The following is a 13,311-nucleotide window of genomic DNA, read 5'->3' as shown; positions in this document are numbered from 1 at the left end:
TAAGACACTGATTTTCATGAGAGCATATACAGTATTTTCCCATGTATAAGACTATATTTACCCCCCAAATTTTTTAAGTTTAAAATTGGGGGTTGTCTTATACACGGAAAAATATAGTAACTAGATACAGTAAGGTTGAAGGCACAATGTAAACTGGACTTTGAAAACATATTGTTGAATAATGCTATAACTAGACAACAATGTAATAATCATCAAGAAGTTTAATGTGTTAGTTAACTTTCCAATGCCAGGGTATCCATTTGTGTTTCTTGTGAATGGGTCCCTGCTTCACTTCAGATGTTAATACAAGAATCACAGCAATTATCACCAATCTGCTAATGTAAAAGGTTAAAATTGTACCTATTGAACATATATTTAAGCTCTAATTGTCACCAACTGTGATTATTATTATTATTTTGCATCTCACTGCCATTCAAATCTCACCATTCAATTGTTTCATGTCATGCAATCTGACAAAGTGAACAGAGCCCATGAAAGCTCATGCTTATAAATGAAATAGTCTTTAAGGGACCATAGAATTATTTTTGCTGCAAGCTACTCATCTGGAAGCTCTCTCCCAGTAACAATTACAGTATAACTATTCAGTCTTTCAGAGCTAGGATGTCCTTGTTCTTTTTGGACAGCAATCAGCACTATTGGAACTCTGCATATTTTTTGTCTCAGTTGGGAGATTTGTGAAGAAATCATGAGCAGCACGCAACTAACTCATTCCATCAGCACAACGATTGACACTCAGTTTACGGAACTTCTCCCACACCTCACGTTTGGAGGTTCCTACAATCTTCAGAGCAGGTTTGGGGGAGGGTGTAGAAGGGGAGGAGAGACAGAGAGAAATTTTGTTGTGCAAACATAACTCTTTATACTGATGGAAAGCATTGGCTGGATTGTGTCCTGTGTGAAACGTTATATGCCTTATGGGGGGGAAAGAGCTATTTCATCTTCTAACATCTTAAGTGATTTCTGTTGACACTTTGTGCAGGTCATTTTTGCTCAATATTTTTCATACAGTAAAACACCAGAACACCCCTGCTGGATCAGGTGATGGCCCATCTAGTCCAGCATCCTGTTCTCATGGTGGCCAACAAATGCCCATGAGATGTGTGAAAGAAGGACTGGAACATAACAGCATCCTCCCCTCCTGTGGTTTCCTAGAACTGGTATTCAGAAGCGTATTGCCTCTAGTAGCCATTGACAGCATTTGTCCTGCATGAATTTTTCTAATCCTATTTTAAAACTATCAAAGCTAGTGGCCATCCTGCAGGAGCAAATTCCACCGTTTAGCTATATTCTATGTGGAGAAGTACATAGGTAAAGGTAAAGGGACCCTTGACCGTTAGGTCCAGTCGCAGACGACTCTGGGGTTGCGGCGCTCATCTCGCTTTATTGGCCGAGGGAGCCAGTGTACAGCTTCCAATAAGAAAGCTTTAAAGATGCTTCCATTATCATAACAATGAAACTTAGATTATAGAGTCCTAGAAACAAACACTAAAACAGCAACCTAAGTGGTTTCTAAAGATACAAAACAATTACGTGCTATAAATGCAACAGCAGCTGCACTAAACTTGGAACAGTAAATTCCTCGTAGGTCGGGGTGAACAAGTGTTCTGTAACCTGATGTGGAAGCCCAATAGCATAGGAGCAATTTGCACCTCTAGAAGAAGGGAATTTGGAGTCAGGTGCCACTACAAAGAAGACTGTATTCCATGTCTCCCCACAACAAGCCAAACCTTGTTCCATCAACTTGGATCCAAAGTTGCTTAGGTCTTTATGTATCAGCATATGCCAGTGCTATATGTCCTACAGAACTAATGTTATATGACTGCACAGGTATACCTGGTAGCCATGCTCAGGACCAACTGATGTTTCTGGACCAACTTGAAATGTAACCCTATCTAGAGTTTATTGCAGTAGTCTGGACATGAGGTGAGACTATGGATCACAGCAGCAATGCTGTCGCTGTCCAGGAACAGGCATAACTGATTAATCAGCCACAGTGGGAGATAGGCAACCCTTGCTACTGATGTCAGGACTCATGTTGACAATGCTGGATCTAGGAGTACCCTAAGTGTCAAGGACAGCATCTAGAACAGACTATTGAACCACCTCCCAGGCATGAGAACCACCAACCAACAGTATTTCTATGTTCTCAGGATTCAGCTTCAGTTCATTGGCTGTCATCCAGGCACCAGTTCAGCATGGCTTCATCTAGTTCACATGGTATGGAGAAATAGGGCTCGGTATCACCTGCATTAAACTAACCATAGTTGGTGCTAAACACAGCACAGGCAGCAAAAGCTTCAGAACTCCTCCTCCAGGTACTCACCTCAAATGATGAGGGAAAGGGAGTTGGAGCATGTGAGCCCAGGGAGAGATGTGATGTGTTTATGCAACACTAATCCATGTTTCAGCATTATGCTTTAATGGAGGCATTATTTGTTTATCATTTGCCTTTCCATTTAGAAAACTTCTGTACTTCCGTTCGGAACAAGGTGGTTCAGAACATTAAAAACTAAAACCTTAGGATTGTCCCACTTGCATTAACCTCCCATCCAAGCTTTGTGATCAGCTTCACACTAGCTTTGTTTCAGTGACTTTGCCTTCTCAGGTGGCCCCAGGCCACTCGCTGGGTCAACAATTTTAAGACATAAACAGCTTCAGTAAAAGCACCACTAATAATTGTAGACTAAAAACACAGAAAAACAGCAGAAGCATTAAGAGTGATATAATAATACAGTGGTACCTCGGGTTACAGACGCTTCAGGTTACAGACTCCACTAATCCGGAAGTAGTACCTCGGGTTAAGAACTTTACTTCAGGATGAGAACAGAAATTGTGCTCCGGCAGCGCAGCGGAAGTAGGAGGCCCCATTATCTAAAGTGGTACCTCAGGTTAAGAACAGTTTCAGGTTAAGAATGGACCTCCAGAACGAATTAAGTTCTTAACCCGAGGTACTACAATGGTACCTCGGGTTACATACGCTTCAGGTTACATACGCTTCAGGTTACAGACTCCGCTAACCCAGAAATAGTACCTCAGGTTGAGAACTTTGCTTCAGGATGAGACAGAAATCGTGCTCCGGTGGCGCAGCGGCAGCAGGAGGCCCCATTAGCTAAAGTGGTGCTTCAGGTTAAGAACGGACCTCCGGAACGAATTAAGTACTTAACCCGAGGTACCACTGTACTGTAAAGTCTGGGTCTGGTACCTACAATATTTGGTGTCAGTGTAGCTCCCATTGTAGTGCAGAAGTAGCATCTGAAGCTGAGCCTTGTCCCTAGATCTTAATCAGAGATGAATCTCAGTGGTGTACCTTCACATGAAGGGATTGCAGGAGTTTTAATCCTTTCAAGTATGCATTTCAATCAACCACTTTGCACTGAACTCGTTTTTGTTTTTTGCAAAATTATTAAATGGGTAGGGAGCCTCAGGCAGTCTTCCAGGTCTCTCTGTCTGTCCTTTGGGACTCTCCTCAGGCTACACTTCTCACTTGACCTGTTTCACTTTGTCCTTCATTATTTTTTGCCTGGCAGTGATGTGTCCTTGAGCTCAGATGATGACTCTTGCTTGCTGAGATGAAGATTGAGAAAGGGGTGGGTGGGTGTGTAGAAGCTAGCCTACTGTCCAAAGGAGAAACTGTCATTGTTCCATCCACTTCTGGCCCTTCCCACCACTGGAATCTGGCCCTTGGAATGTGGGCCTCGGGCTGTAAAAGGATCCCCACTGCTGCTGTAAAAGGTCATGGTAGTTCTCTATAACAAAAGAAGTACTCGTATGCATACTCCATCTAGGCATGCTGTATGTATTGAACTATTTTCACACTTGTCTGTGTTAGAAATATTCAGTCTGTTTTTTCACCTCTTTCACATAATGCTACATTTACTTTTAAAAAAAAAGTTTGGGGGATGTGCTATGGATAGAGTTTCTTATGTTTCAGAAAGTGCAGGAAAAGCAGAAAACTGGCAATTGACGTGGCTCAGGTCTCTTGCTATACAGCCCCATCTGCTGTACAAAAATATAGTGGCACTTGAGAAATGCTATCCAACCCAGGAACGGGCATAATTTTACCATTGAAACATGTTTTACATCCTTCTTTAAGCTCACGCTATTCCTTTCATTATTATTACCGGTATTTTTCAGAAATACTGTATAGTGTTTTTGCAACTAAGCAATGAAAATTCTACAAATAAACCTACAAAAAAATTGCCAAACCTCTAGTTTCAAGCTGGCTATATTTTTTTCCTGGTGGATATAATTGTCTGCCACATGGTTTCAAAAGCTGTGATTTATCTGTGTGTCATTGGAATAGTCAGCTTGGGCATTGGATGATGTAGAACCAACAGGAGGAAGCAGCTTTTGATACATGTGATTAATAAAAATGAAGTCTGGCTACTAATTTACTTATTCATTGATTCATTAGTTGCATTTGTTTCCTGGCCCATCTGAACAGGTCATACTGGCCTAATTTGGATTTCCTGCAGAAGACTTGGCTCCCCCTACCCTACAGGATTATAAGGAGGAGCTGGGAAACTTTCATTTGAATTTTAAATGACTTACACCATGTCACAATATTCAAATCTGGACAAAACATGGTTAATTTTAGCTTGCTTCAACAAATCATTTTATTTTTTTTTACTTCAGACCACAGTTAATGAACTTGGAATTTTTCAGCAAACCATAGTTAAGATCAAAAATAATTTAGGGTCCAGGTGACATGTTAGTATGTGAATAATCTAAAATCTATTTTCTTTTAGTCAGACAAAGGTTTGGGCAATTCTCCAGTGGAAAAGGATTTCATAGCTGAGAGGCAGACATTGCACACACCACTGTATGCTCTTGAAGTGTTGACTTTGTGCATCGTTGGTAAGCTGAATAATCAATAGTAAGCTTAAGAAGCCTATACTAGGGATTGTAATGGGAGACAGAGAGGAGGGCAGTTTAGCAATGGTGCAGTGCTCAAGCCATTTACAGCTTTAGGAATCGTTTTTAGCTGTGCTGTGTACTGCCTTGTTTATTGCTTGTGTCTTCGAAAGATTAAAAAATAAGCAGAAATCATAAAACTACTTCCTTGCTTTAGAATTTTAATATATACTTTCCCTCCCATAGCATCTAATCATATATTTAGAATAGTTGACAGAAGTATCCATGTGAATTTAGAGTTGAATTCGAGCTTTTCCTGTTTTTTATTTGTGAATCGAAAGTAGCCTACATATTCTCTTGAAGCATCTTCTGAACACATTTTAGAGATAAGTAAGGCTGAGTTATAATGAGGTTAGGGTGGCTATCATAATTGGTAAATTGTTGTCAACTTACTGGGACTTCGCGATGTCGTTTTAAAAATGTATGTATTGATGAAATCCAAGGTATGCCTACTCAGAAGCCATAGCTCTATGGCTAAAGAGGAATAATTCGGACGGGCGTAAGAATCACCTCTTTGCTTCTCTCCAACCCCCATTAGTATGTTATGCCTGTCACTATTTTGAATTTCCTGGTAGTAATCATTCTCACTACTACTGAAGTGATGCAAAAATTATCTATTATTCATTCCTGTCAACTATAACTTCGCTACTTGGTGAACAGTGATACCATCTGGAAGATCTGTCTGTGTCACTAGAACTGTATTTGGTGTGCTGAATTTAGGTGTTCAGTTCTTCGCTTGTAATAATGTGTCTTTAAAAAGACCAGCTAGGAATTGAGTCAATTCTTGGATTGTATTTCATCCTTCAGTTATTGTCAGTGACTACTGAAATGAATATAGGCTGCCTGAGGCTAAAAAAATATGTTTTGTATAGTGCTTTAGGAAAGTCTGGTGATACAATTTAGTATTACAGTGGTACCTCAGGTTACATACGCTTCAGGTTACAGACTTCGCTAACCCAGAAATAGTGCTTCAGGTTAAGAACTTTGCTTCAGAATGAGAACAGAAATCGTGCTCCAGCGGCGTGGCGGCAGTGGGAGGCCCCATTAGCTAAAGTGGTGCTTCAGGTTAAGAACAGTTTCAGGTTAAGAACGGACCTCCGGAACGAATTAAGTACTTAACCTGAGGTACCACTGTACTGAATTGCGGTCCTTGACCCTTCTCTATCCACTCATGCCATTCAAAAAGTTTTTTACTGACTTTGTCATCTCATATTAGAACCAGTAATTTTTGATAAATTATATTTTAAAGCCCTGTGTACTTTTAAAGGTTCTCTCCTGCACAAGTTCTGTTATGCCGCTGTCAGGATTTCTCTGCATGCTGGTATTGTATATTTACATGGTATAATGAGGGAGGGGCAGATGACAACTAGTTTTCTCTAGTTCATAATGTAATCCTATGTACCTTTACTGAGAAGCAAAATAATTTTTTAAAATGTAGTGGGTTCGGTCCAGTGTGTATGTTGGGGCACTCTGTGAACTCATTACAGATAAAGAGAAGCAGCCAGAGTATTCTTATCTTAGTTTGTTGTTCAGGCCTTTGGTACACGAACCTTGTGCAGCAATTTATAGGTATATATGTTTTGGCCAAGGTGTGACATCCCACTGTCTCGCACTGCCTCCCACCATCACCAGTCTAGCTGCTGCATCAGTTGGTGTTCCGGGACAATGCCCAAGGCAGTTCTGCATAGCACGTCTCCCAAATTACTGTCGAGCCCTTCCTATAGGTCAGCCTTACATTATTTGATTGAGCAGGAAGAAGAGGGACAGATGAGGATATGGGAGGAATGTGGAGAGCTCCCATGATGTGTCTGTGAGTATGGAAGAAGGAAGGGAAGGCAAAAGGGATTTGTTACATTCAGTGGGATCTCCCCCCCGTAGACTGAATTGAGCCTGCTGCGTGTGGGTTTTTAAAAGGCAACCCAGACCTGCAGTCTGTATTATAATATCTAGTCATGTCCTTTGCAAGGGTATGATTACGAGTTATACTTAAATTATTTTATGTATTAGTGGAGTTGGTGTTGTAGAAGCTTCAAGCGTACCAGTTCCGACTGCATGTTTTCAATGCTCACTTGTGGAAGAACAACAACAATCCAGCAACTCATCATATAAGAAACTAAGTTGTCAGCAAGAAAAGTAGACTGGAACAGCAGCAGATTGTTACAAAATGATCATCACGCAACCTAGGAATTTGTTCCATTTTCTGCATATGTTGTTTAGTTTTATACTCGCTAAATTTGTGTCAGATTTCTTCTTCAACAGCTTGTAATCCCTGCCAGCTTTTGGATGTGCAAACAAGCAGCAACAGAGGAAATGTGGGTGACTCGCATTTCCTCTTTTTGTACTTCCATGTAATATGCAACATGAGAACTTGTGCACCTTTCCCCTGGTGAGATACTGAAAGCCAAATGTTGAGGAAGAGGCAGAAACCCCCAGTTTGCATATCCCAGAAGAAAAGAGGAAGGGCGAGTGGGGCATGTGTCCTCTCTTGCAGTTTCTGTGTAATGCCTGGAGCTTTTTTTTTTCTTTTTGTTTTTGGAGTAGCAAGTTTTTATTCTTGGTGTTTTTCAAATCCCTTAATTTTCCAAACTTGGAAGATTTGTGGTATAGAATAAGACTTTGGGCACTAGGGTGGTAGTTTCACAAATACTTATAAGACTTTGGACACAACAGATAAATCATATTCCCTTACAAAAGTCATTCTTTCAAAAAAATAAAATTCAAACCTCCTTCGTGATAGTATGAACATGACATGAGTATGTTAGTATGGGTTTTATATTTTTCTCTGTGTTTGCTTAACAGGTCCATGATGGAATACTCCTGTTCAGTCTTGCTAATTTCCATTAGTTTTCTGCACGGCGAAGCGTTGCGTGGCAATGGGACTGCATCACTTAATGATACAACAACAAGTAAGAAACACTGAATTTTGGGGGTCAGTCTGCGTCAGTACCTTGTTCATATAAATCTTCATTCCTTTGGTTTCAGATGGTGTTTCATGCTTCCTGCTTTAACGTTTATAGCACCATGTCACATATCTTATGAAATCAATGTGGGATCAGGCTTATGTTCTTCTCAACTCATACATGCTGAACATTATCTGTAATATGTATGAGTAATTGACTGACTATTTCCCATTGACAAATATTTTGTTATGATGCTCTACTTTGGAAGCTTCTCTGAGGCTTTTCTACAATTCTAGATAAGAAGCTACAACCCTCCAGTACTTGTCATTAAGGGCTGCCAGTAGTTCTTTGGTAACTCTAAAGAACAGGGATCGAGCTCCTTTAACTGCTGCCACAAAAGCCTTGATGGTTTTAAAGCTTTCCAGTTAACTTCATTAATACATAAAGCAGTAGCAGTTGGCTTAAAACTGACTGCTCTTCCTCTTACTGAGTTCCCTTGCATTTGAATAATCTTACTCCAAATGCAAGTTTATTTCTTGGTTCAGGAACCTCTGCTTATCTAAATCAGCAGTCATGCATATTTTCATGTCTGCAACATGGGACCTCTTTTTATTGTCTGTATCCATTTCTCTCTCTATATATTTTTGCTTTTTTGCTTTTCCCCAGTGGTCTGGCTTCTATAAAGAAGCTACCCTCTAGACCTGTGGTTCCCAATGTGTGGCACACGCCCCAGAGGGTGCAATTCGATTTTTAAGGGGGACAATTCAAGAATGTCTTTTACTTTTTTACATTCCCACCACATTCTTTTTCTTTACATTTCCAACATTTCTTATTTGTTTTGTACAACTTGGCTAGTTTTACCAGTGTTATATACCATCTATACATCATTTTCATTATATTTTCTACACCTTTCTTTAATAAAGCACCAGAACTGATCACTCTGGTTTTTTGAAATCCTTCTGTTGTATCCCTGCACCCAACCGTTCCCACAAGTTCTCCTTTGGGCCGGCAGTTCAGAACAAAGTTTTTAAACTTTGTTATCTGTTGCCAAAGTTGCCATCAGGCCTGAATGTATAATGTTCAGTTTTCCAGAAGAATGCATCCATTTCCCTTTCTGATCAATTTGGCTTGTTTATAGCTATGGAAGTGGATTGTAGTTTCAGGATGAGAAAGAATTATAACAAACAAACCGGAAAATCACTGTCATATACTGATGAAGATGCTAAAGCATGATAATGCCACTGGTTGGGTGATTTGTTGAGTATACCTTTGCTTGCACGGTCTATCCTCTTTCACCAAAGTGTAGAAGCTGCTTCCACATGGGGCATTCTCTTGATAGAGAAGAATAAATGTGATGATGTGGGCTAGGCCAGTAGCATAGACCTGAACCACCCAGTTGATACAGGTTACAGATGAGTTACCCTGGGTAAAATCTAAACAGGGTTCGGCACAGAGGCCCTGTGAAATAAAATTAATTAATGGCTAAAATTAACCTGAAGATTGCTACTTGTCCAGTTTTAATTTGTTTGAATTAATTGTGGGATGTATCTTAATTTATTGATTGCTTGTTTTTATGCATTGTCTTACTTGTATGATGTTAGCCGCTCTGAACCCGGCTTTGGCCGGGGAGGGCGGAATATAAATAAAAATTTATTATTATTATTAAAATTAAACATAATTTGGACACTGATAGATTTTGCTAGATTGCATCCTTTCCTGGTTACCCCATACAGTGGTACCTCTGGATGTGAACAGGATCCATTCTGGAGCCCCGTTCGCATCCTGAAGCAAACATAAGACACGACTGCACGTCTGCACGTGCGCGGGTCGCGTTTTGCCGCTTCTGCACATGCGCGTGACGTCATTTTGAGCGTCTGCGCATGCGCGAGTGGCAAAACCCAGAAATAATGCGCTCCGTTACTTCCAGGTCACTGTGGAGCGCAACCTGAAAATATTTAAGCTGAAGCGTATTCATCCCGAGGTATGACTGTACACTTAAATAGCTCAGTCAGTAGAGGGTTGTGGGTTCGAGTTCTACATTGGGCGAAATATTCCTGCATTGCAGGGGGTTGGACTAAGTGGCCTTCGTGGTCCCTTCCAACTACAGTTCTATGATGATTCTAACTTTAATGTTCTTTGAATAAAAAAAATACAAGGTAGTAAAAGTATTTCAAATTTATTCGTGCAAACAAGTTTGTAGCTACTATCCTTACAAAGTGTTGAAAAAAATATCCCCTAGGAAGATTGGGGGGAGGGGAGGAACATCCAGAAAGCACTGAAAGAACAGCTATGGGAAGGGGAACCTGTGGCCCTCCAGATATTGCTGAATAGCACCTCCCACTATCCCTGTCCACAGACCATGCTGACTAGGACTGATGGAAGTGAGTCAGCAACACTACAGAATCTTCTCCTCTGGAACAAGTGGCCTGCCAATAGAAAGTTGATGTGGAGTTCTCACCTCGGGATATATTGCTTTTCAACATACCAGTGCTGAGTGGGGCTCTGGGGAAAGGGAAGCGAATTGTGCTTGACCGGTGAGAGTCCCCCCCCCCCCCGAAAAAGCAAGGAGCAACTTGGCCTGCTTAGCCCCCCAGTCATATTACATATTCATTCTCTCTCTCTCTCTCTCTCTCTCTCTCTCGCCTGTCTCTCCTCTCTGTCCCCCCTTCCTCCTCTCATGTGTATGTGTGTGTGTGTTTGAGTGTGTGTTCTCAGGCAGTTATCTTAGCAGGTAAAGCCTCTTGGGCTTGCTGATAGGAAGGTTGGCAGTTCGAATCCCTGCGACGGGGTGAGCTCCTGTTGCTCTGTCTCAGCTTCTGCCAGCCTAGCAGTTTGAAAGCATACCAGTGCGAGTAGATAAATAGGTACCACTGCAGTGGGAAGGTAAATGGTGTTTCCATGCATTCTGGCTCTCATAACAAACCTCGGTGCCAGTAGTGGTTTAGTCATGCTGGCCACATGACCCTAGAAAGCTGTCTGTGGACCAACGCCAGCTCCCTCAGTTTGAAAAGCGAGATGAGCACCACAACCCAAAGTCACCTTTGACTGGACTTAACCATCCAGGGCTCCTTTACCTTTACCTACCTCTCTTCTCAGCAGCAATAATGTGGCACATTTCCTTCTCCTGTTTCTTCTCTCCCTAAGTTCCTTTACCTCCATGTCCCCTTTGGGATCCTTGCATGCTGAATATTGTTGAATGCAATTCTTAATGAGTTACTTAAAGCATTTTCTTGCTCAGCAAGTATGCCGATTGCTCTAGGGACTTTGGACAAAAGCCACATAAATGCCCAGGGGAAGCAGGTATGTCACCTGTTCTGCAGTAGCTTAAATGAACAGTGTAGCAGTTATTCTAACAGAGGATGCTCATACACCATACATTTAAAGCACATAACTTCCCTCACAGAATCCAGTGAATTGTAGTTTGCTAAAGGTGCTGGGAACTGTAGCTCTGTGAACTACAGTTTCCTGATTCCTTGGGGGAGGGGTCATGTTGTCTAAATGTGCTTCAAATGCTTGTTGTGTTTGCAGCCAAGGTGAGGCACGTGTAAGTTGTTTTTGGCGATACATCGGTTGTGTGTGGGATGGCGGGGTGTTAAACAAAAATACCTTACCTTATTTGCAAAAACAGCAAACAGCAGACAGTACAAAATGTTAGTATTAAGAGACGCACAGGCCACAAACGTTTATAATGGTGTCATAGAGGAAAATAAAGATTGCTGGGGGTGGGGAGATACAATAGAGGTTTCTAAAAATAAGAGCATCAATATAGAACTTCCCCCTTTCCTCATAATACCATAAATGGGTGGCTTCGCCTTCATGCCTTGTTTGTCAGCTTCCAGAGGCATATGACTGTCTGTTGTTGAAACAGGAACTAGAAAGAAGAGCTTAGCCTAATCCACCCAGGCAGTTATCAGCTTTGATGAATGCTACCTTATTATAGGGACGCGGGTGGCGCTGTGGGTAAAGGCCTCAGCGCCTAGGGCTTGCCGATCGAAAGGTCGGCGGTTCGAATCCCTGCGGCGGGGTGCGCTCCCGTTGTTCGGTCCCAGCGCCTGCCAACCTAGCAGTTCGAAAGCACTCCCGGGTGCAAGTAGATAAATAGGGACCGCTTACTAGCGGGAAGGTAAACGGCGTTTCCGTGTGCGGCTCTGGCTCGCCAGAGCAGCGATGTCACGCTGGCCACATGACCCGGAAGTGTCTGCGGACAGCGCTGGCCCCCGGCCTCTTGAGTGAGATGGGCGCACAACCCTAGAGTCTGTCAAGACTGGCCCGTACGGGCAGGGGTACCTTTACCTTTACCTTTACCTTATTGCCACAAAGCCTGCTCAGAAGTGGGGAAATGTATTTGCTTTAATGTACTAGATTTTGAACGTATTCCTTCTTGCAAAATTTCACATCCTGGGTTAGAGAGTACCTACTGGAATTTACCCCCTGGTTGAAGCAATAAGAATCAAGCACCTAAGACCATCCTGTGCAGAACCTTGAAAACAGCAAAGTCATGCCTTGGAAACTGCCATGCTTTCTGCCAGTTCCCCCCCCACCCCCCACCCTCCTCATTTGACAACCCTCAGGATTTTTGCTGTAGGGCCTGAAAGCAGAAATCCTATGGCACAGCAATGCTAAGCTGGCTATCAACACAATCCCAGTGACAGCTGCTTCAGGGTCTGTGGAAACATTTTGAAAGCTCATTCTTTCAAAACCAGAACTGTACATTCAGTAACGTCATAGCTTGTATTACTATGAAATTAAGCATTTAGCTGCCTGTCTAGCATAGGTGGTGTATGCCTGCACATTGAGTCTTGCCCAGGCCAGGTGGAGAAGAGCCCATGTGCTAACAGACCTTTCTCTTTTACATCAAGCAACAATAGGTATGAAGCTTCATAGAACGTGGACTTTCTTTGTCCCCTTTTATTATTGTTGTTGGCTAGGCATGCGTAAAAGTTTGCAGTGATGGTGGAGATTGGTGTCATGGTTGCGGATGCATCCTTCAACAAGCAAAGCAATATTCCATAATCTAGGGGTTAGAGGGCAAGGATGCTTAGAAGAGACATTCCTAGGCTTACTGATTCCTTGGCCACAGGATCTTTTCCTTTACTCTCAGCTCTTTGACAGTGGCCTGGTTTGCATATTACACTGAGCCCAAACTATGGTTAAGTATGAATGTGCAGGCTCTCAGGGAGGGGGTAATGGATGCCATGCTTTCCTGGTCATTCATCTTCTTCTGAAACTTTTCCTGTTTATAAAATTTTATACATGGAGAAGATCTTTTTTAAGACAGGGGGACGGACCTCTGTTTTATTTAATGCATTTCAAGTAGGAACAGGGTGAGTGCCATCTAATAAGAGGCGATATTGGCATATTGAAAAGGGAAGTTATTTACAAAGATTGGCTGGATCTGATTATCCAGACTATAACTAAAGCTTCTCATAACGTGGAGCCTAAATTACTGTTGCTACAGCTCTCCAAACCTTTCAAA

General features: G+C 42.0%; 1 protein-coding gene across 1 annotated transcript in view; it reads left to right on the top strand.

Moving 5' to 3' along the window:
- The window catches only part of PTPRE (protein tyrosine phosphatase receptor type E), a 103,799-nt gene that overhangs the window by 52,212 nt on the left and 38,276 nt on the right, over positions 1-13,311 (top strand). Inside the window, 1 exon segment of the mRNA XM_053388893.1 lies at positions 7,735-7,841. Within this exon segment, the coding sequence (XP_053244868.1) occupies positions 7,735-7,841 (107 nt within the window).

The sequence above is a fragment of the Podarcis raffonei genome, chromosome 5, assembly GCF_027172205.1.
Source record: "Podarcis raffonei isolate rPodRaf1 chromosome 5, rPodRaf1.pri, whole genome shotgun sequence".
NCBI classification, from domain to species: domain Eukaryota; kingdom Metazoa; phylum Chordata; class Lepidosauria; order Squamata; family Lacertidae; genus Podarcis; species Podarcis raffonei.
This window is presented reverse-complemented; position numbering and strand designations above follow the sequence as displayed.